At 41.0% G+C, this 24,509-nt stretch overlaps 2 protein-coding genes across 2 annotated transcripts in view; one reads left to right on the plus strand and one right to left on the minus strand.

Annotated features, from left to right (window-relative positions):
* The window catches only part of sclt1 (sodium channel and clathrin linker 1), a 194,582-nt gene that overhangs the window by 42,853 nt on the left and 127,220 nt on the right, over window positions 1-24,509 (plus strand). The gene's annotated exons all lie outside the window — the stretch shown is intronic.
* On the minus strand, window positions 14,790-23,610 carry LOC103028206 (tripartite motif-containing protein 16-like). The gene is made up of 7 exons (XM_007240833.4): window positions 23,389-23,610; window positions 21,216-21,791; window positions 20,248-20,343; window positions 18,704-18,937; window positions 16,181-16,340; window positions 16,048-16,098; window positions 14,790-15,551 (listed from the first exon to the last, which is right to left on the minus strand). The coding sequence occupies exons 2-7, from the start codon at window positions 21,783-21,785 to the stop codon at window positions 15,019-15,021; spliced, it is 1,644 nt and encodes a 547-aa protein (XP_007240895.3). The 5' UTR covers window positions 21,786-21,791; window positions 23,389-23,610; the 3' UTR covers window positions 14,790-15,018.

The following is a 24,509-nucleotide window of genomic DNA, read 5'->3' on the forward strand; positions in this document are numbered from 1 at the left end:
CAGTTGTGTAAACGTTTTTAGTTTCAGTTCTACAGTTATGTGAATGTTTTTACATTCAGTTTTACAGTTGTGTAAACTTTTATATGTGCATTTCTGTTTTTTTATATTTTGACATAAATTCAGTACAGTTGAGTTTTACAGTTTTATTAACATTTTGACATTTAGTTCTACAGTAGAGTTCTACAGTTTTGTTAGCATTTTAACCTTCAGTTCTACAGTTGTGTAAACTTTTGGATGTGCAGTTCTACAGTCTAGTTAGAATTTTTACATTCAGTTTTACAGTTGTGTAAACGTCTATATGTGCAGTTCTACAATTGTTTTATATTTTGACATTTTTACATTTAGTTCTACAGCTGTTTAAACATTTTTACGTTCAGTTTTACAGTTGTGTAATCTTTTATATGTGCAATTCTACAACTTTTTTTATATTTTGACGTTTGTTTTTAATGTTTTTGCGTTCAGTTCTACAGTTATGTAAATGTTTTTACATGCACTTGTACAGGTTTTTTTTTTGTTTGTTTTTTTTCCTTTTTTTTTTTTACATGCAATTTTTTTTTTTCACATTCAGTTCTACAGTTCTGTAAATGTTTTTTGATGGTTTTAATAGCATGTTAACATTTATTTCTAAAGTTGTTTAAAGTTTTATATGTGCAGTTCTACAACTTTTAAAATGTTTTGACACTTTTACATTTAGTTCTACAGTCATGTAAACGTTTTGACATGCAGTTCTACAGCTGTGTAAACATTCATTAAAGTTTTTTTTTTTTTTTGCATTTTGACATTTAGTTTAACAGTCGTGTAAACGTTTTTACGTTCAGTTTTGCATTTCTACATTTGTGCAAACTTTTCTATGCACAGTTCTACTGATTTGTTAGAAACTGCCGTGTAGTTTTACAGTACTGTACATTTTAAAAGTGAAGTTCTACAGTGCTTTTTAGCGTTTTGATATTCAGTTTTTCAGTTCAGTTTTTTTTTTGCATTTAGTTCTGCTGTTTTGTTAAAAAAAATCTTTCATTTTTTTTATAGTTTGTAAAGATTCTTCTGTTCTGGGCTGGATTCTTTAGTGAAGATGCTTTTATGCAGTTTTTAGTATTGTGTGTATGTATATATAATATGAAATGAGCCCGTATATCATATTCTGTTTGTGCTTTGAGCTGGTAGAGGTGTGTGTGTGTGTGGGTGTGTGTGTGTGTGTGTGTGTGTGTGTGTGTGTGTAAATAAAAGTGCTGAATTGGAATATAGGGGGGAATTCATTCAGAGGCAGAAGGATGTTGAGAATTGATACTGGATTTGCGCTAACTTATCTCATTCGCACATATTATACGCCGAATGTTTGTGGACAGCCCATTTTAATGATAGTTTCATTTATTAAGAAAAAACCCTAGTCAAACCAATCTAGCCCTGTGTAAAAAGGAAGTGTTTTTTTTTTAAGCCATTCAGAGGTGAACTTGTTTGTGTGCTTTGGGTCATTGTCCTGCTGCAGAACCCAAGTACTCTTGAGCTTGAGGTCACGAACAGATTGTCTGGTTCCATATATTACAGAAAGTTGTTCAGACCTTGAAGCAGCAAAGTAGCTTCAGACCATCACCCATCACACTACCACCACCATGTTTTACATTCAGTATGATGCTCTTTTTCTGAAATTATGTGTTTTATAGTTTTACGCCACATATAACGGGACAAAAACCTTCCAAAAAGGTCCACTTTTGTTACGTCAGTCCAAAGAATATTTACCCAAACTTCTGAAGATCATTAAAATGTCTGTTGGTAAATGTGAGACGGGCTGCTGTGCTCTTATTGGTCAGCAGTGTTTTTTGGTGTTTTTTTTTATCTTGGTATTCTACCATAGAGACCATTTTCACCCAGTCTCTTTCTTATTATTGCATCATTAAAACACTGAACTTAACTGAGGCTGTAAGTGAGAGCTGCAGTTCTTTATAAATGTTGTTCTGGGTTCTGGCTTTTGTGACCTCCTGGATGAGTTGTCCATGCCCTTTTGGGGAAGGCTTACCCCTGTTCCTTGTTCCTTGTTTGATTAACTGTGATTAATCACCCATGTTTTTCTTTGATTTTACCAAATTGAAAACCTCTGGAATATAATCAAGAGATAGAAGATAGATGATCACAAGCCATCAAACCACCAAACTGAACTGCTTGAAGAAAGAAAATTGCACCAGGAGCAAAGCAGCATATAGTTACCCAAAAGCAGTGTGTAAGACTGGTGGAGGAGAACATGATGCCAAGATGCATGAAAAAAACTGTGATTAAAAACCAATCGGGGTTATTCCGTCAAATATTGATTTCTGAACTTTTAAAACTTTATGAAAATGAACGTTGCATTTTCTTTGCATTATTTGAGGTTTTTTGTTATTTCAGCCATTTCTCATTTTCTGCAAATAAATGCTCTAAATGACTATATTTATATTTTTAGAATTTGGGAGAAATGTTGTCTGTAGTTTATAGAATAAAACAATTATGTTTTCCTCTCATTTTATTTAAATATAAACCTATAAATAGCAAAATCAGAGAAACTGATTCAGAAACTGAAGTGATCTCTTTTAGTTTTTTTCCAGCGCTGTATTTTTGTATATTGTTTTACATATATAAATATATATATATATATATATATATATATATATATATATATATATATATATATATATATATATATATATATATATATATATATATATGTGTGTCTGTGCTCTATATCTATTCTGTAGGTGCGTATATATATCTGCACACACACACACACACACACACACATCATATATAATTCAGCAGACAGTTCTAAATGTATTCTAGACGTGTTGCTGGTTTTACCGTGTCCTTGTTACCTTGCTAGTCAAGCTCCACAAGGTTCCTACGGTTCAGTTTTTCTGCAGAGTGCATTGTTTTCAGGTTTTATTTTTACACCCCCCCCCTCACACACACACACACACACACACTGCCTCCACCGCCCCCCCACCAGACCCCAGCCTGTGTCTGGTCTCGCTGTAAAAATGCACAAATCAACAGTGAGCCTCTCTAACCTGCTGCTGAAACACAATAACAACAGGGTTCCTACTTCAGACAGCGTTTACACACACACACACACACACTCTCACACTCGCACACACACACACACACACACACACACACACACACACACACACACTCTCTCTGTTCTGTATATAAGCAGTAGTCTGGGGTTAGAGGAGCTGAATGCAGCTCTAAAACGCAGATCAGTCGTCGTTTTAAGGTCATTTTGATTTATGAGCTTCAGATTGCAGACAGTAAAAAACTGTCCCATTAAATACAAACACTGTTCCACTACTACTGCTAACACTTCACTCCCCAAAACTGTCTCACTCTCCGATACTGTCTCACTCTCCAAAACTGTCTCACTCTCCAATACTGTCTCACTCTCCAAACTCTCCCATTAAATACAAACACTGTTCCACTACTACTGCTAACACTTCACTCCCCAAAACTGTCTCACTCTCCGATACTGTCTCACTCTCCAAAACTGTCTCACTCTCCAAAACTGTCTCACTCTCCGATACTGTCTCGCTCTCCAAAACTGTCTCACTCTCCAAACTCTCCCATTAAATACAAACACTGTTCCACTACTACTGCTAACACTTCACTCCCCAAAACTGTCTCACTCTCCAATACTGTCTCACTCTCCAATACTGTCTCACTCTCCAAACTCTCCCATTAAATACAAACACTGTTCCACTACTACTGCTAACACTTCACTCTCCAAAACTGTCTCACTCTCCGATACTGTCTCACTCTCCAATACTGTCTCACTCTCCAAACTCTCCCATTAAATACAAACACTGTTCCACTACTACTGCTAACACTTCACTCCCCAAAACTGTCTCACTCTCCGATACTGTCTCACTCTCCAATACTGACTCACTCTCCAATACTGTCTCACTCTCCAAACTCTCCCATTAAATACAAACACTGTTCCACTACTACTGCTAACACTTCACTCCCCAAAACTGTCTCACTCTCCAATACTGTCTCACTCTCCAAACTCTCCCATTAAATACAAACACTGTTCCACTACTACTGCTAACACTTCACTCTCCAAAACTGTCTCACTCTCCGATACTGTCTCACTCTCCGATACTGACTCACTCTCCAAACTCTCCCATTAAATACAAACACTGTTCCACTACTACTGCTAACACTTCACTCCCCAAAACTGTCTCACTCTCTGATACTGTCTCACTGTCTTTAGTCTTTATCCTACAGCCTCAATCTTACTCTCCAATTCTTTCTCATTCTCTCACACTCCAATACTGTTTCTCTCTCACTTTCTGTCTCACTCTCTCTATTACTACTACAGTGTGAGCTGTCTTTTTTTTTGTTCCGTTTTGTTTTCCGTTTTTTTTTTTGTGTCTTTTTTTTCGGGCCGAGATAACGACGGCGCTCAGACAGGATTAGCTCTTTGTGTTTCTTTCTTTTTTTTTTTTTTCTCCGAGCCATAATCTCGCGTCCCATCTCCTCGCCGTTTGACTGGCAGCTCCGCCTGGGCGTCTCTAACGAAGGGGAAGGGGCGAGCGCACAATGCCACGAGCGTTGGCACAAGGCATTGTGGGTAGTGCGATAATTAGCCCGAGCTCTGTGTAACAAGCGGAATCTTTTCTCTTTTCTTTTTTTCTGTTTTTTTTTTTCCCCCAGTTTTATTCCGTAATCTCTGGCCATGGGGGGGTTCGCTCCGGCTCTTGTGCGACGTGTGTTTACAATGAAAAGAACACAAGTCATCGGAACCCATTAAGCTCGTTTATATTTAAATGAGCGGCGAATATATTAACCGAAGCCGATGGAAGCCAGGCACTTGTAGTAGAGGGCCCAGAGGAAGGAGAATGGAAACGATTGGGCGCGTAAAAAAAAAAGAAGACGAAGAAGACGAGGGGGGATAATGACGGTGCGGAGAATGGGGAGGACTGAGGACGGATGGAGAGAACAAGGGAAGAACAGCGGGAGAGGAGAGGAAGAGAGAAACGGAGCTGGTTGTCATGAGGAAAAATGAAAGGGAATAAAAAGGCGTGGGTTCGGAGCGTGCGGAGGAGCGAGGTGGAGGGGGGTTGAATAAACTGCAGATTCAAAAGAAGAGAAAATGCAAGCGCAGGTTTTTAGCAAGGTTTTTGTGTGTGTGTGTGTGTGTTTGTGGAGATGAGAGAGCGAGACGTAGGAGGAAGCTCAGTGATTGATGCTCCACAGACAACAGAAAATGTGTGTGTGTAAAAGAACAGAGCATAAAGACAGAGAAATAAATCAAGCCTTATTTAGAGTTAACGCAGTAAATTGAGGATCAAACAATGCCTGGATGAATAACGATCACTCAGCAGCACTTACACACCCAGCACATCCAACCTGAGCCCGTTCTCCAGCAGCAGGAGCTTCCACGCCCCCCTCACAGCTCAAATCACGGCCGATAGATTAATGCAAACTGAAAAAAAAAAAACAGCGAAGATTGAGACGCTGGAATAAAGCCCAAGAGACTTCTGTCCAAACTGGAGATATTTCAGAACAAATTCTCTCCAAATTTGAGATCCTTTCAAGATATCCCTTCCTAATTGGAGTACTCTCAGAGAAATGCCTCTCCAAATTGGGAAATATGTCAGGAAATTATGTCCAAGTTGAAAGTCTGTCCAAACTGGAGATCGTTTCAAGATTTCCATCCAAATTGGAAGAGAAAAATCATCTGCCAAAATTCTGGTACATTTCATTGAATTCTGTCCAAGTTGGAAGATACTGAGAGAAATATTTTGTTTTTTTCCCAAACTGGGAAATACTTCAAGAAATGTTGCCCTAGTTGGAATAAATTCAGAGAAAATATTCTCCAAACTGGGAAATATGTCAAGAAATACCAACCAAATGGAACTACTTTCAGAGAAAATTCTGCCAAAACTGTGGAACTTTTAAAGGAATTCTGTCCAAGTTGGAATACACTGAGAGAAATGCTTCTCCAGCCAAGGAAATATGTCAAGATAGTCTGTCCAAATTGGAGATCATTTCAAGATCGAATTACATTCAGAAAAAAAAATCAGAAACAAAAATTCCAATTGAAGATATTATATCCAAATTTAAAGAGACAATTCTGCCAAAAATAAAGTACATTTCAAGAAATTCTGTCCTAATTTTTTTTTACTAAACTGGGAAATATGTCAAATAAATTACAGCCAATTCAGAGAAAAATGTCTGTCCAAATTGGAATAAATTTAGAGAAAATATTCTCCAAACTGTGAATATGTCAAGAAATTCTGTCCAAATTGGAGAACATTTCAAGATATCCCTTCCAAATTGGAATAAACTGAGAAAAATATTCTCCAAACTGGGAAATATGTCAAGAAATGTATTCGAATTGGAATTCATTCATAGAAAAATAGTCTGTAAACTGGGAACAATGTTAAGAAATTGGTGTAAATAGTTGTAAATATCTCAGAGAAAATTCTCCAAAAATTCTCAGTAATCTTATTTGATCGTCTTTATTCTGTCTATCATTGAGTTAAAAGTCGGGTTTTTGCTGTGTTCTCGCACTGGCTGTGCACCTGTAGAAATGAACGTCTGACTGTTGACCGTTGTCAGGGTTTTAATCGGTCAGTGGCTCACTTGTGTTTCAACGGTGCGGGAGCGATTTGTGAAAATAGACTGTTGATGGGATGTAAGATAGTAAAGAGCTTTACAAAAGTCTACTTAAGTGTTCTTACTGTCAGTGATCTCTCACCAAGAGGTGCACTACTCAAACTTTAAGAGCCATTGAGAGCAGTTTTATAGGAGCCTATTCCACCAGAACGAGACTCTGTGGAACAGATAAACAGGAACATATTGGCAGCTGATGACTAATAGCCAGCACTGAGCTGTGGAGCGGTGGAACCGTGTTCTTCAGTAGCGGCTCGGTTAACCACATGTAATGCAGTAAAGCTTTACTCCCATCTGTGCTGATTGACAGCCATTAAAATAAAAGGGTTTTAATGGCTGACACTCAGCGGGGGTCCAGCGGGTCACCCGTCTAAAAATCTGCACGGCTGAACGACTCGGCACACAATTCGGCGCTAAACAGACGCTCCACAGCACGCCTCCAAACACGGCAGCACACCACCACTACCAATGCAAATACAGCCCACTCCCAAACACACACACACACACGGCCCTCAATTACACACCTGCGTCTCTCACACACAGCAACACCGCACACTCAACGACAGACAGCACTCAGACGAGGCAGTGAGGTCAGCGGAAAGCAGAACACGGGAATTATAAAAAAAATGTGGCCGATTTATTTAATATTCCTCTTACGGTGTTGTGAGCTCGCTTTTTTTATTTTGCAGTTGTTTATTTGGGGATTTGTGAGTGTGTGTGTGTGTGTGTGTCTGTTTGTCTGTGTGTGTTAGAGGGTGATTGCGTGTGTGCTTTATTATATAATTCGTCCAATTAAATTAAGAAAAGTGATTTTTCACCAAATTCCCCTAAGTACTGTAAATCTGGAGACGGCAGCGGGAAGCCGGCGCGCTTGTTTAAAATGTCAGCATTAAAGAAATCCAGCTTAAGAAACACTTACAGCTCGTATCAGCCCACTGCAGAACACCCCCCAACCCCCCCCGCCCATCCTCCCAACACACACACACTCACACACACACTTTAATACACACACACACACGTACAGACTGCTGGACATACAGTCAACAAACTCTTTAAATATGCAGCTCTGGACAGTTTTGTTGGCGTTTCTAATAAAGTGGCCTGCGAGTGGAAGCTCAGTGGTGGTGTTTCTAATAAAGTGGCCAGCGAGTGGAAGCTCAGTGGTGGTGTTTCTAATAAAGTGGCCAGCGAGTGGAAGCTCAGTGTAGTAGGTGTTTCTAATAAAGTGGCCAAAGAGAAAATAGGTGATGGGTGTGTTTCTAATAAAGTGGCCAGCGAGTGGAAGCTCAGTGGTGGTGTTTCTAATAAAGTGGCCAGCGAGTGGAAGCTCAGTGTAGTAGGCGTTTCTAATAAAGTGGCCAAAGAGAAAATAGGTGATGGGTGTGTTTCTAATAAAGTGGCCAGCGAGTGGAAGCTCAGCGTAGGTGTTTCTAATAAAGTGGCCAGCGAGTGGAAGCTCAGTGTAGTAGGTGATTGGGTGTTTCTAATAAAGTGGCCGGTGAGTGGAAGTATAAGCGTGTATGTAGGGGCTTATGATAAAGTGACCAGTGACGAAGCAGATGACAGGGTGTTTCTAATAAAGTGGCCAGTGAGGGGAAGCACAAGATAGGTGTTTCTAATAAACTGGCCAGTGTGTGGAAGCACAAGGTAGGGTGTTTCTAATAAAGTGGCTAGTGATTGGAAGCTCAAGGGAGCAGGTGTTTCTAATAAAGTGGCCAATGAGAAAGCAAGTGATAGGGTGTTTGTAATAAGGTGGCCAATCAGGACTGGAAAAAAAAAGTGTTTCTAATAAAGTGGCCAGTGAGATAATAGGTGATATGTTGTTTCCAATAAAGTGGCCAATACAGAGTGGATGATGAGGTGTTTCTAATAAAGTGGCCACTGAAAAATCAGGTGCCAGGGTGTTTCTACTAAAGTGGCTAGTGAGTAAAAGTACAAGTTAGTTAGGCGTTTCTAATAAAGTGGCCAGTGAGTAAGAGTACAAGTTAGTTAGGTGTTTCTAATAAAGTGGCCAGTGAGAAAATAGGTGATATGTTGTTTCAAATAAAGTTGCCAATATGGAGTGGATGATGAGGTGTTTCCAATAAAATGGCCAGTGAGTATTAGAAATGCCTAACTAACTTGTACTTTTAAAGTGGCCAATGAGTGGAAGCACAATGAATGGTGGTTCTGATAAAGTGGCCAGTGAAAAAGCTGGTAATAGTAATAATGGCCAGTGCGGGAGCCGGCTATGGAGTGTTTCTGATAAAGTGGCCAGTGAGCAGTTCGGTATTAATGGTACTGTAGTGTTAAAGTACACTGTAAGAGTTTTAAAGCGCTATTAGATTTACTGAATTGCTGCACTTTCATCACCTTACACTCTTTTATCGTTGGATTTATCCCACACTTACAGCGTCTCTCTCGCTCTATACAACCCGTCCACTTCTCCAGACTGATATCCTCTCCATAAAGCACTTTTAAATTATCAGACTGCCCCATGATAGTCTCCTGAATTCCCCCTGAATACCCTCCGAGCATCAGGAGCTCATAACAGTGCTGTACCTGTGGAAAGCGCGCTCTGTGAAAGGGGGATTTGAAGGCTCGGCTGGCTTCAAAAAAGCTTTAACTGCGTTAAAATTGGCTCAGAAATACTTGGGCATGCTCTGCGCCGAGGCGTGCGGCACATAATGAACAGGATCAAGCTGGTAATTCTGCTGCCAATCCTGCAGGAATTTGGCTAACAAAAGCAGTGCTGAAGCAATATTAAAATCAGCCTCCCCTGCCCAGAGTGCTGGCAGATTCCTCACCTCCAGAACCTTCCGCTGTGAGGTCACCAACACTTCAGCTTCTCCGACTCTCCCTCCCTTCTGATCTGAGATTAGACTGGTATGAAATAAGGTATATTGCCAGAAGTATTCAAACTAAGGGACCAAGTCCAACTTCTGAAAAAGAAAAGAATAAAAAAACACATAATCCCCCCCTCCACCAAACTTTACACCACTATGGCACTATGCAATCAGAGAAGTACCAGTCTGCCAGCCTAGCTGCTTGGTTTTATACACATGTGACCATGGAAATTATTGGAACATCCAAATTCAATATCAAGATTTGGGGGAATAATCCTTATAATAAGGCATGCTCTTCACCACCAGTCTTACATGCTGCTTTTGAGTGACCTTATGCCATTTATGGTGCAAAAGCTCAACTGGTTGTGCTTTTGTTTGATGGCTTTCCATAGGGGTTCAGGTCTGGAAATTGGGCTGGCCGTGACAGGTTCTCAATCTGGTGGTCCTCCCCTTAATCATTAGATGACCAGGCATTGGGCAGAGCTCAAATTTGGACCCATTAAAGAGAAGATGATCTTCTCCAGTCCTCTGTTGTCTTTTTTCTAGCTTTACGTGATTTGAGCCCTGTTTCGAACTGTTTGTTATTTCTGTGCACTTTGCCCCAGCTGCCATTTGCCCTTCTTTTTGTAGGTCACTTGATGCAATCCTGCGGTTGCTGACTGACATTTGAATCATCTGACGGTCAATCTCTAGAACTGAACCCCATTAAAAAAAAAAAAATCTCTGGAATGTAATCAAGAGGAAGGTGGATGGTCACAAGCCATCAACAAGTCACTTTGTAAAAAAAATTACATAAATACAATCCTATATATATATATGAATATAGTCTTAATTACTTCGTATTATATCATATATTCACATTCACACACAAATTTTAAGAACAAGACTTTGACCGCATCTGTTTCACCAAAGTCAAAGGTCACTTAGTAAAGGAAGTGTCCAGATACTTTTAGAGGCATACTGTCTATACAAGATGCAATACTTTATTTATTTATACAGCTTTAATTACTTCTTGTACTTATTATAAATTGATATGCCTCAAATATAGGCCTAGTTTATGTGATGGACGTGACCAATCTCAACAGTTTCTCAACTTTTGTGATGTTGTTGTTATTATTATCATCACATGTCGTGTGCTCTAGTCATCTCCATGGCCACGGGTGCCTTGTACTGTACCATGTGTAAAGTTTGGAGGAGGGGGGGATCATTGTATTATTATAATGTGGGGTTATTTTCGTGAGTTCCGATGAAAGAAACTCATAATGCTTCAACATACCCTGAGAATTTGGACAATTTCATGCTCCCAATTTTTCAGAAATTCAATTTCAGTTTGGGGACGGCACTTTCCTTACCCAACATGACTGTCCTGACCTCAACTAGATTGAAAACCATTAGAAACGAATTAGAGTGGAGACTGTGAGCCAGGTCTTCTTGTCCAACATGAGTGTCTGACCTCACAAATATGCTTCTAAAAGAATCAGGGGGTCATACATTCCCATAAACACACTCCTAAACCTTGTGCAAAGTCTTCCCTTGAGCGAATGGGGTTCAATCTCATTTTGAGATCATCATGTCGATGTCGATACTGTACGTGCAACTAAATGTCACCCTAGAATACACTCTTTGTGTGTGTAAAAGAATGTGAGATGTGAGATTAGAGTGAATTTCTGAGTGAAAATAGAAAAAGAAAGTGTCGGACGAATTAAACAATATAGTTTTCAGTGGCGGTCGCTTAGCAACAGAGGCCTAAGTCGAGTTTTTCTTCGGTGAGATTGGGTTCTAGTGAGATTTGTACTTAATTGGTTGTTAATGTGTTTGGTATTCAGCGCTTAGAAGTGAGCAGGTGTGTGTGTGTGTGTGTGTGTGTTCCGTAATTCTCGATGCATGTTTTCTTTTATGTTGTTTGTCCTTCCTCGCTTTCAGAACTAATGGATTTACTCTGCAGCACAAATGAGTGAGAGATGAAAGAGGCTGGGCAGTTAAACTCAGGTGAGCTGCTAAATACCGTTATTTTTTTTACGAAAAAAAAAAAACGAAACACTGGGCGAATTAGAGTCTTATCAGGAGCTTCTTAAGAGCCCAGCGCCGTATTTCTCGTTACGGATGTTTCGGAATAAGCAAAAGCAAAAACAAGTGGGTTGTGTATAGAGTCTTCACTGCTTCCCCCCAAGGTAACGTGGAAACTGGAGGCGTTTAGCAGTGCTGCTTACGAAGAACGGCAGGGCGACATCGTGGGAATACTGCGCTTAAGCACTGGCTTCTTTAACGCTATTCGTTTACCAGTCTCAAAAACATTAAAAGCAACGCATTAAGGAATAAACAAAACTTATGTCCTGCAATCCTACTAGCAAAAAATCGAAAAAAAAAAGTCCAGTTTTGCAGACTGTTGCAAAACTTGGTATGCGGTAAAAGATATAAAAAAAAAAACTTCTCAGAAGCTTCTTTTGGGTAGTGTACCTCCTGGTGAGAGTTCATTTCAACGTTCCAATTTGCTTCCATCAAACCCGTCCATCAGTCAGCTCCTGCTGACTTCAATTTTAGAGTTCTTGCGAAGTAAAAGCATGGACTGCTATGAACTGCAACAGTGTCATTTTGTAGTACCAGTCCAGGTTCTATTTAGGCTCCACCGATGGTCGGTTTCGAGTATGGAAGCCTTATGGTGAGTGCGTCACTTCTAATCACTCCTTTGCTTTGGAGTGCAACATTGTCTCATGATGAGGAGGTAGATGAAAGTAGAGCAAGGCAAGGGAGGAAGAGTGAGATACAGTCAAGTAGAAGGAAACAGATCAAGACAAAAGGAGCTACAGTGAGACAGAGCGAGGCAAAATGAGGTGGAGGTAGAGTGAGACAGAGCGAGGCAAAGGAAGAAGTGTGAGGTAATGCGAAGCAGAGTGAGATACAATGGGAAAGAGGGAGGCAGATTGAGAAATAAAGTAAAGTGAGGTAGAGTTTGAGGTAAAGATTGAGACAGAATGAGGTAGAATGAGATAAAACTGAGTCAAACGGAGGATTAGTGAGTTACAATAAGGTAGAGGGAGACAGGGTGAGGAAAAATGAGAGCGTGAGGTGCAGCAAGAAAGAGGTGGAAGAGGTACAAGCAGGCAGAAAGAGGTAGAGCAAGGTGGAGGTAGGTAGAGCGAGATACAGCTGTTCAAGGACCTGTAGAGGGAGACCGAGTGAGGCAAAGGGAGGTACAGTGAGACAGAGTGAGATACAGTGAGTCAAAGGGAGGCATAGTGAGGTACAGCATGTTAGAGGGAGATAAAACAAGACAAAATGAGGTGGAGGCAGAAAAAGGTTAGAGGAAGGTGAATGTAGGTAGAGTGAGATACAGCTGTTCAGGGAGCCGTAGAGGGAGAAAGAGAGACAAAAAAAGGTAGAGGGAGGCAGAGGGAATTAGTGTGAGACAGAGCGAGGAAGAGTGAGACACTGGGAGAAAGAGGGAGACGGATTGAGACAAAATAAGGTAGAGTGAGGTAGATTGAGTCAAAGGAAGGTTAAGTAAGCTACGGCAAGGTAGAGGGAGATAAAATGAGACAGAAAGACGTGAAGTGATAGGTAGGCAGAAAGAAGTAGACCAAGGTGAAGGTAGGTACAGTGAGATACAGCTGTTCAGGGAGCTTTAGAGGGAGACAGAGTAAGGCAAAGGGAAGTAGTGTGAGACAGAGCAAGGCAAAGGGAGGTAGAGTGAGACAGAGCGAGGCAAAGGGAGGTAGTGTGAGACAGAGCGAGACAGATTGAGAAAGTGAAGTAGAATTGAGTAGAGTGAGTCAATAGGAGGTACAGGGTGAGGCAAAATGAGAGAGTAATGTACAACAAGGTAGAGGGAGATAAAATGAGACAGACTGAGTTGGAGCGCGGTATAGGGAGGCAGAGAGGGGTAGAGCAAGGTGAAGTAGGTAGAGTGAGACAGAGCAGGTAAAGGTAGGTAGCGTGAGGTAGAGCCAGATGGAGTGAGATACAGTGAGCAAAAGGGAGGCAGATTGAAACAACAAAATGAGATAGAGTGAGGTAAAGCGAGTCAAAGGGAGGTTTAGTGAGGTACAGCAGGAGGTAGAGCGAGGCAAAAAAGGAGGTAGATTGAGGCAATGTGAGGTTGACACAATCCAAACTACTTTATACTTCGTCAAGGTTGATATAACGATTTCCAACAGTGTTATCGCACGTCACATTTTGTGTCTATATCTTACAACCTTACATCAAACCTCCATCCAAAATGGGACGGTGGTACCAGTAAACCCCTGAGCTCCAGAGTTAGTGCAGCAGGAGCTCTGCCGAGGCTGGTAAAGAAAGAACAGTGAGGTCACGCACTTTGTTGATGTTAATATATCTTACATAACCCAGCAGAACGAGGAGACTGACAGCTGGAACAGTGTATTTAAATAAGACACAGAGCGTGGGGGTCTGAATGTGTCATTTGTTTAATAATAGACTCTCTTCACAGAGAAGACTCGCATTCAGGATTAGCGCTAATGCTAAAAGTTCACACAGCATTATAGCATTACCCATATGAATAAATCTCTCCTCTCCCAAGCCAATCCCTGAGGTACTGAACTCTGGATTTGAAGCCTAGAACCCAAATTATTCCAATAAACAACACCAAACAATATACTGTACATCAATCAGGCATAACATAATGACCACGTCTTGTTTCTACAACCAATATCATTATCATTTTTCAGCTCCACGACACTTTGTAGTTATATATTTTCTCCATACTTTCTACATTATCCTCCTTTCATCCTATTCTTCAATGCTCAGGACCCCGTAAAAGTGTCTGTGTCTTTGCTATCGTAACGGCAGGTAAAGTACACCTTGCATGTACTAATTCCGTCCATTAATCATGGGTCTGCACAAGGAGGTCATTTACAGGAATTACAGCAATGCTATTTTATTTTTTGTTCTGTTAATTGTTGATTTTAACTGCGGCACATCCGTGTGTGTGCATTGAGGCATTGCCAAGATAGCAATTATCATCTGACGGTTCAGAAGACTGTTGTCAGGGTTCAAATCAGTCAGTGTTGCACCTGTTTTTCTGCTAGAAATTTACCTGAACACACCTCACTTTCAGACCTTTTCACCTATCAGTGAAGATGTATTTACAAGCGCCATTGCTATTTAAACGATGCAGGTGCAAGACGGAAAAAACATGGACAGTTGATGGGGTGTAAGATAGCGATGAGCATTGCAACCACACCTTGTGCAGTGTGTAAAATAGGGCCCTACATCTATAAGGTAGGAAAAAAAAAGCTAGGTAGAAGTAACTAATAGAGTGGACAGTGAGTGAACACAGTGTTTAAAAACTCCAGCAGCACTGCTGTTTGTTTCGTAAGTTTCTTCTGAAGTCATGGATATTAAAAAGAGTTTATACTGCTTTCGTTGAATTGTCTGTCTCTGCTGTCCTCATTGCTGTGAGGATTTTATTGCATTTGGTACCAAACGGAGACCTAGTAAGTTTAGCATGTTGAAGGATCACCAATCCCAATCCCATTCCCAAAAGTTTCATCATTTCAGAGGTTTTAAGGGTTCTTTAGTAAAGTTCCACCATGGTTCACTCTGGGAGCGCTCCTAAGACCACTCTGGATTCTTCTCCGAGCCAAAAGCCGGGGTAGAGTGGCTGAGTGAACGTGGTCTGGACTCTGTGAATGAGGGTCATTGAGTCAGAAATGCTGTAAAAGCTCAGAGTTCCCGCCCTGTGATCCACATACACGCCTATTCTCGAGCAGCTGGGAAGTCTGGGTATTGTAGTTTCTTGGCTGTCATGCCAGAAAGAGTAACCATGCGGGAAGCAGGACAAACTCCAGGACTTATCGTTGCATCCGAACACGCAGTCGTAATCCGTCTTCCGGCTGATGTCTTTATACGACACCGCGATTCCCACTCCGCCGCTGCCGCTCCATTCCACCTCCCAATAACCACACCCACACACTGCCTCTCTGCACAGCACCTGAGCCCAGGCGTCGAACCTGTCGGGGTGGACGGGATACAGCCGGAACAAATCCTCGTAGAGCACCGCCCGGTTCCCCTCGGACAGAGACAGGAGGCTGTTTGCTGTGTTGGGATTTAGAGTCAGTTGGAAGGAATCTGGGAAAATTAGAAGATAAGATAAGATGATGCAGCAGTGAACACATCTTTAAAGTGTTAATCTGTAAGTTCTGGCGATTTTGGATTTGGAGACCTCTGTGGTGAGAATGCGCAATTGCACAGGGCATGTCGAAGAGTACACTTACCCCAGTGCAGGTAAATTTTTTTGCCACACTTTACTTTACCTCACTGTACCTCACTTTGCCTCACTCTACCTTGTTTTGCCTTGCTTTGCCTCACTCTGCCTCCAGCCTTTGTTATGTCACCCAACCATTCAGAGGTAATATGTAGGTAATACAATTTGAGTTTGCTGGAATTCACAATGTCATTGCAGCCTTTTCTTTTTCTTTTATATTAATCATGACAACATATATTGCGATAACAATAAAAATACAGCTGTAATTGGTTCTCGTAACAGAGATACCATGGTGCGTTAAGAGTGACTGGTTTGTAAAGATGACTTTGGGTGCGAGGATGTGTGTGCATTGTTACTCACATTCCAGAAACTCCTTTCTTGTTATGGGTTCAAGGATTTGGATCTGGGTCACTGTGGGAACAGGTAACAACCGGTTTATTTAAAATCCTTTTCCTTTACATTCAGAAACTGTCAATTGTGTCTAATACTGTACCTTCCCTGCAGACATTATCCATCTGCTCTCTGCAAAACTCCTCCAGCTTCTTTTTAAGCTCCATCACCGGTTTGGCCACGTCCATGAAGGTCCTGCGTGGGGTCAGGGTGATGGTAATGGTGGGTGGAGGGGTTGGGGGGATGACGAGAGACTGGAAAGTCTGCAGAGAGAATTGTATTGTTCAGTAGTCAAGATATGGTATTCCATGTGTGTTGCTTTCGTTGATTTGTTAGAAAGTGGTTGCTGTGGTGCTGTTAGTTGGTTTAGAAGGTGTGGCTAGGTGATTTCTATACTTTTGCTGCCAGGGATGGCAATTGCCAATTGGGAGGCCTAGGCTCAATTGCTTTGTGGTGCCCCAACACAATAATTCAGTATGGTAAATTCTGGGTTATGCAAAACCAAACAGACAAACCAAACAGATTTTCTTAGGTTTGACTTAGTAATAGTGTAGAAAGGCTTCTTCAATCATTTAATGATTTTATTTGATAAAAATTGATTGGTTGGTTTTATAGGACTTTAAAATCTGTATTATGCAAAACCGAATAGACACTTTTCCTAGGTTTGACTTCCCATTACTCCAAAATGCTACAGTAAAATCCCTTAATACTTATATCATTAATAGTACAAAATGTCTTCTTCAATAATTTAATGGTCTCATTTGATAACAGTTTGATTTACTGCTTTTACAGGACTCCAAATTTGGTTTATGCAAAACCGAATAGACATTTTTCCTAAGTTTGACTTACTACTTATATCAGTAATAGTACAGAAAGGCTTCTTCAAGAATTGAATAGTGTCATTTAATTACAGTTTGATTCGCTGATTCTACAGGACTCCAAAATTTGGTTTATGCAAAACCGCATAGAGATTTTTCTTAGGTTTGACCTCCCATAACTTTGAAACATATACATTGAATACAGGAAAATGAGATCTTTATGAATTTAGTGGAGTGGAGTGATATGATAAGCAAACATAGACGTTTTTGTGTGGTATTAGTTTAAGCAGACTGTGTTTGTTGTCTATTGTTTTGACTTGGATGAAGATCAGAACACATTTAATGACCAATTTATGCAGAAATCCAAGTATAATCCCAAAGGGTTCACATACTTACTTTTTCTTGCAACTAAATGTCATGTATTATGATTACTGCTATTATTATGATGATTTTTCACAAGCTTAATTTTTTTTTTGATGCCTCAGTCGGATCCTTCGGTAGGTTGTTTGCTAGGCTAGGTTGTTGCTACAGTGTTTCAGGTGGTTGCAAATCTGGCAGAATAAGGAATAAGACTAAGAAGAAAGAGGAGGTATAATATGAATCAGATAAGAATATGGATACGCTTTGCAAAGCAATCTGAGGCTCGCTCTTCTATGAGCTTACTGACTTTAGCTCGCAGCTCCGCCACCCAGCTTACTTCTGCGGCTCTGCTGGCTGATAGCTTTGTCTATCAGAGATTGCTCGCAGCGAAGCTATATTTGATCTCGTTTCTTTGTGGACTGCTAAGATTTCGGCTTTCAAGTTCCTCTCTGCTGCGTCGTTCAGAGCAGAAAATGTTTTAAGAGCTTTCATGGCGTCTGTAAAGACCCCGAGGCTCGGCTGTTTGGAGTCGGCGCTAGCAGCTGCTTTGGGGTTAGCGGCTAGCTCAGTGGGAGAGTTGCCCCTTCTGCTTCCATTAGTGGGATGAACTTAGTGATCAGCCGTTTGTTTATCCTTAAAATGCTCTTGGTACAAAAATACAGAGCACACAGCTCTGGAAAAAATTAAAAGACCACTTCAGTTTCTGAATCAGTTTCTCTGATTTTGCTATTTATAGGTAGATGCAGAGCTTTCAGACCTCAAGCTTTAAGAGTTCAGACATTAATATTAGTTTTCAGGCATCTTGGCATCATGTTCTCCTCCACCAGTCTTACACAGTGCTTTTGGATAACTTTATACCTGCACTCCTGGTGCAAAAATTCAAGCAGTTCAGTTTGGTGGTTTGATGGCTTGTGATCATCCATCTTCCTCTTGATTATATTCCAGAGGTTTACAGTTTGGTAAAATCAAAGAAACTTGTTGTTTTTAAGTGGTCTCTTATTTTTTTCCAGAGCTGTATATCAATATATATTACTAACACTATAAATGTAGGTATTGTGATGATATACACTGAGGTAGGCGGAGCTACAGCCTCTCATTAATTAGAGTGAATATATATATATATATATATATATATATATATATATATATATATATATATATATATATATATATATATATATATATATATACACTGTTAATAACACTCTAAATGTAGGTATTGTGATGATATACACTGAGGTAGGCGGAGCTACAGTCTCATTAATTAGAGTGAATATTTATTTATATACTGTTAATAACACTCTAAATGTAGGTATTGTGATGATATACACTGAGGTAGGCGGAGCTACAGTCTCTCATTAATTAGGGTGAATATATATACTGCTAATAAAAGTCTGAATGTAGGTATTGTGATGATATACACTGTTATGGAGCTACAGTCTCGTTACCTGGAGGAACTGGACGTGATCTTCTAGGTTTGGAAGCTCCTTCAGCTTGGTGTCTCTCCTCTTCAGCTCAGAAATCTCCATCTCCAGCCTCTTCAGGACTCCTTCAGTTCTCTTGACCACCTCCTTCTCCCGAGCTCTAATCATGGCCGTCACCTCCGAGCGCTTCCTCTCAATCAGACGGATCAGCTCGTTGAAGACCATCTTGCTGTCCTCCACAGCGGCCTGTGCTGACCTCTGATAAGAGCAGCATAATTAAATCGTACAAATATAAAGAAAATATATTATATACTTGTTTGAAATTGGTCTTGTCTCAGTCTTGTGGTGAGATAAAGTTCATTAGAAACTGAACCTTTTTTCTATCGTTACTGAACGTGAACAATTCATTTAAACAGACTGAATCAGTCCTTTCTCTGTGTGTCTAAAACCTTAGCAATGAGCTAACTAACACACTCATATTACCGGAGAGAGAACTAAAGATAGCGATGACCTAGCTAACCTTAGCCACGAGTTAGCTAACCTTAGCCACGAGCTAGCTTACCTTAGCCACGAGCTAGCTAACACACAATTTTTTCTGGGGAGAGAACTAAAGATAGCGACGAGGTAGCTAACCTTGGCCGTGAGTTATCTAACTTTAGCAGTGAGTTAGCTAACCTTAGCGATGAGCTAGTTAAAATACTAATGTTACTAGGGAGAGAACTAAAGCAAGTGATGAGCAAGCTAACCTTAGCAACGAGCTAGCTAACCTTTGATGACGAGCTAGCTCTAATGTTACGAGGAGATAACTAACCTTAGCGACAAGCTAGCTAACATACGAATGTTACCGGGGAAAAACTAACCTTAGCAACAAGCTGGCTAACATACTAATGTTATCAGGAAGAGAACTAAAGCTAGCAATAAGCCCCCCACCCCCAGTTTTTTTTTTAAGTCTTAATCTGGTCTCAGTCTTGGTCTTGGTCTCTGTCTTCCACAGACACGACTACTAAAAAGTCTTGGTCTTGACTCAGACTTGACATGTCTCTGGCTTGGTTTTGACTCTGACTGGATTACTAACTTGGACCCAACATGTCTCTGTCTCTGTCTTTACTCGGGTTTGACATGTCTCCGTCTCGGTCTTGCCTCGGAATCCACTACTAAAACGTCTCGGCCTTGACTCAGACTAGATTTTTCTGTGTCTCTGCCTTGACTCGGACTCGACATGTCTTTGTCTTGGTTTTGACTCGGACTGGATTACAAAAAAAGTCTTGGTCTTGACTTGGACTCGACATGTCTCTGTCTCAGTCTTGACACAAACTCGACAACTAAAAAGTCCTGGTTTTGGGTCTGACCCAACATGTCTCTGTCTCTGTCTTTACTCGGGCTTGACACGTCTCTGTCTCGCTCTTGCCTCGGAGTCCACTACTAAAACGTCTCGGCCTTGACTCAGACTAGATTTTTCTGTGTCTCGGCCTTGTTTGTTTCTAAAATAATAGAATGTCATTTAACTTATAACTTATCTAAAGGCCCTTAAAGCAGGGCTTAAGTCTTTTACCCAAAACTGAACTGACCTTATGAGCCTCCACAGCTTTCCTCAGCTCCTGAAGCTCCTTCTCCTTCTGCTGGATCATCTGCTGGGATGTTCTTTGAGTCTCCTTAAGTTGTTTCTGTCAGACAGGTAAATTACTTACGCTTAAAAGTTATTTGTCTGGCGCCCCTGCTGTTTTAGCTAAAAACCTCTTTACGCATTCCTGTTATTCAGTACCATTTAAAGGTTTTCCAAACTATGAGTTAAAACATATGGAAATGTTTAGTAAAAAAAAAACAGAATATGTTTTATATTTTAGATTCATCAAAGTCGTCACCTCTTGCTGGATTTTCTCAGTCAACTTTATGAGGTAGTCACCGAAACATTTTTAGTATCTTCAGTCACCATCTAAAACGTTATGGTGAAACTGGCACTCATCAGGACCGACCAAGGAATCATGTAGTAACTTAAAAGTGTTAAACAAACCAAAATATTAAAAATACTGTGAAGCATTTAGATAAGTCTTATCAAGGATGCTGTTAACGTAAGGTTTCTGGGGCAGGTAACTCGGATAAACTTATCCTGATGAGAGCCAGTTTCATCATAACGTTTTTGATGGTCTTTGCGACTGCACTTGAGGTTACTTTAAACATTTTTGAAATGTTTAGGATTGACTGAGCTTCATTTCTTTAAAGTATTTTTTTCTTTACTTTTCTTTTATATTTTTCGCACTATAATGCGCACTTAAAATCCTTTAATTTTCCCATAAATCATCAGTGTGCCTGTGATAATCTGATAAAACATATATATGAATTCTACCAGTCAGGCATTAAGGAGCAGTAAAGCCACTCTGTAACTGAAGTACAGCGTTATACAGGAGTTTCAGTTTGGTTCTACAACAACTGATGCTCTCAAACACATTAAGAGGCGAGAAATTCCAGTCATTAACTCTTGACAACTTCAGCACAGCTGTTAACTGAAAGCCTTATAAAGCTGCTAATTTGCCATTACCTGTTTGTCGGCTCTCTCAGCTGCGGCGGGTACCGTCTGATGACCGCTGTGTTCGTCCATCGTGCACATGACACAGACGCAGCGCTGGTCAGTGCGACAGTACACGTCCAGCGGTTTCTGATGACTAGGACAGACGAGTTCCTTGAGTCCTGCGGACACTCGGACCAGCTTGTGGCTCTTGAAGGTAGGAGATACGTAGTGAGGCTCCAGGTGGGTTCTGCAGAAAGAGGCGAGGCAGACGAGGCAGGACTTGACGGCTCGCTGTTTCCTCCCGGTGCAGGAATCGCACTCCACTTCTCCGGCGGCGTCCGAGTCGCTCTGGGCCGCCGCGTTCCTCAGTTTCTCCGCCATCTCGGCGAACATCACGTTCCTTTTAAGAACGGGCCTCCGGGTGAAGCTGTGCCTGCACTGAGGGCACCTGTAGAGTCCACTGGGAGTTGCTTCATCCCAGCAGCTGTTGATGCACACCATGCAGAAGCTGTGTCCGCAGGCCGTGGTCACCGGGTCCTTCAGCTGGTCCAGACAGATGGGGCAGTTGAACTGGTCTGAGAGCATGCTAGCTTTCGCCATTGTCCGCTGCACCACAGAATCATTACATTATTAGTACCTCTGTATCAAACCATGGCATCTGTTTTAAAGATTTACGGAAGTCCCGCCCGCCTTTCAACAAAAAGAGCTCCCCTGGCTAGTGAATTGGGATGCGGCCAGAAAAAAACGCCCTTATAAGGAAATAGGGGGCCAAAGAACGGGCGGAAAAACAAGAACGGGTGGAAACGCTGAGTGCGACAGAGAGGCAGGGGAGAAATGTAAACAAAAGCCCACCAGAGAAGCCTTTTTTGTTCATTATTGTTCAAACCACCTCACGGGCCCAAGGGCTGCCTATTGCCGACCCCTGGTTTAGAGTATTTTGGTCTCTATCCATTAAAACACATAGACGAACTGACAAGCCTGTAAAGACTTTGCTCATAGTAACTTCCAGCACTGCTGGAGCAGTATAAGCATTACCTGCTCACCGTGCTACCTGTTTCCTCGTTTAGAGGTGACTATTATCAGCTTGTAGCCTGCTGATTAACCCTGGCTAGCTCTTCTGGAGCAGTATTAGCATTAGCTGCTGACCGTGCTAAGTGCTAGCTAGTATTATCAGACTGTAGTCTGTGTGTTTACCGTGTTTACCGGCCGCCCACTTCAAACTGGTTGCCAAACGTTGAACAGGAACATATATACAAACGCAAAATGGATTTAGGCACACACATAGTAAAAAACGTGATTTTTCGCATACATAGGAAACATCACTCTTGATTATACACAAGGACAAAGAAGTCAGATGCCTAGGTTATTAGTTCCTGGCTTGATGTAATGTAAATCTATGTGGGACATTTGCTTTTTTAGGCTTAACTTCTCATTTTTTTATCATATATAGATAAAGACAAGTATTAAAGATAAGTATCAAAACTCTCAACACTAGCTAACATCGGCCTCGTTTACCAGAACACTCAGGGTTCCCCAGTGTAGCGCTTTCGGGTGGCGTTTACTAGCTACGTATAGTGGTTGGCAGCTGCTGCTAATGCTAATGCTGCTGCACCAAGCCTTAGTGTAAATATGGAAATCTAAGCTTACTGTAAATGAATGGAAGCTCTTTATGCTTTATGCTTTATTCATCCAAACAAACAGTGTTCAGGAGAGAAATCTGTGTAGATTTACTTCCGGCACTTGTTTAACTTTAAAATAATTGATTTCAATTTTTTTAATAATTACAGTTTTGTTTACTAAACTTAGCTTTACATAACTTAGTTAACTTCCCCTTCCAACCAAAACCCAGTGGTGAGACCTGCTGAATTAGATGGAAAACATGGTGAAACCCCTGTTCCTTACTAGTGTTGCATAATGTGCCTTATAAGCACATTATGTATGAAAATAGACCAGAAAATAGACTTTCATTGATGGTGCACCATAGTAGGTACTGTGGTGTACACTCAAAGGCTGTGGCTAAATTTCTGTAGGCTCAATAAATGGGTGGGGCTAATTTTATTATTTTTTTAGCAAGTTTCGGCATAAGCACATACATTATAATACTTACAATTATTTTTTTTTACATATGTGGGGTATATTACAATAAAAGTAATGCTATCCATACAGTATTAAGAACTATTAAGAACACCTATCAGCCACCTACCTGGGTTTTACTCGTTTAGTAGAGCTGGTTCACAGTTTCTGTGCTGAGGAGATCCTGGATGTTCTCTGAAGTTTCTCAGTATGTCAGTAGAAGTTGAGATCAGACTGGTTTACTGTATTTATTGTATTATAATCAAATTATAAGTATATTATAAGAGTTGTATCTGAAATTAATACACACAGGCACACGGTGCAGCAGATCAGATCCTCACGTCCACGCAGAGTTTCGTTTCCCTGAACAGGAAAGTGAAAGTAGATCCGTTCCTGGTGGGGGTTATTGGGAAAGAGAGAGAGATAGAGAGATAGAGAGATAGAGAGATAGAGAGATAGAGAGATAGAGAGATAGAGAGAGAGAGAGAGAGAGTGAGAGAGAGACTAAAACAAACAAATCCAGACAGGCAGGTATGCACACCTGTACACACCCAGTCTATAAAAAAAATGATTATATCACAGCCAGGATCCCACACTCACTCTTTCTCTCTCTCTCTCTCTCTCTCTCTCTCTCTCTCTCTCTCTCTCTCTCTCTCTCTCTTCTTTCCCTCTCTTTGACATACAAACACACATAGCAATCTAATACTTAATGTTAGTACCTCTATAATATCTCTAAAAAAAAAAAATCCAAACCTTCATTACCCTGTGTGAAAGGTGGTTCAATGGTTCGAATCCCGGTCATGCAGCTTGCCATCAGCTACCAGAGACCTGAGAAAGCACAATTGGCCTTGCTCTCTCTCTCTCTGGGTGGGCACAGTAGATGGCGCTCTTTGCCCTCATCACTCTGAAGGGTGATGTTGATCAGCACAAGGCTGCGTCTGTGAGCTGGTGTATCGGAACCGAGTCGCTTCGCTTTCCTCCAAGCGTTAGCGCTGTGATGCTACTCGGCAATGCTACAGCATCAGCGGCAGTTCAACAAGAGGTGGAGTCTGACTTTACTTGTACTAGTCTTTACCCTCCTAGTGTTGAGCTTAAATGCCACACCTGTTCTTAATCAAGAAATCGCTTAAATAAGACCTGCCTGACAAATTAAAGCCAGTAAATTCCGTTTTTCTGAAAGGAGAGGCCGTTAGCATGTAATATGACAGCATCACACACACACACACACACACACCCCGTGGCAGTGAAGTG

This window comes from Astyanax mexicanus, chromosome 25 (assembly GCF_023375975.1).
Source record: "Astyanax mexicanus isolate ESR-SI-001 chromosome 25, AstMex3_surface, whole genome shotgun sequence".
Classification (NCBI taxonomy): Eukaryota; Metazoa; Chordata; class Actinopteri; order Characiformes; family Acestrorhamphidae; genus Astyanax; species Astyanax mexicanus.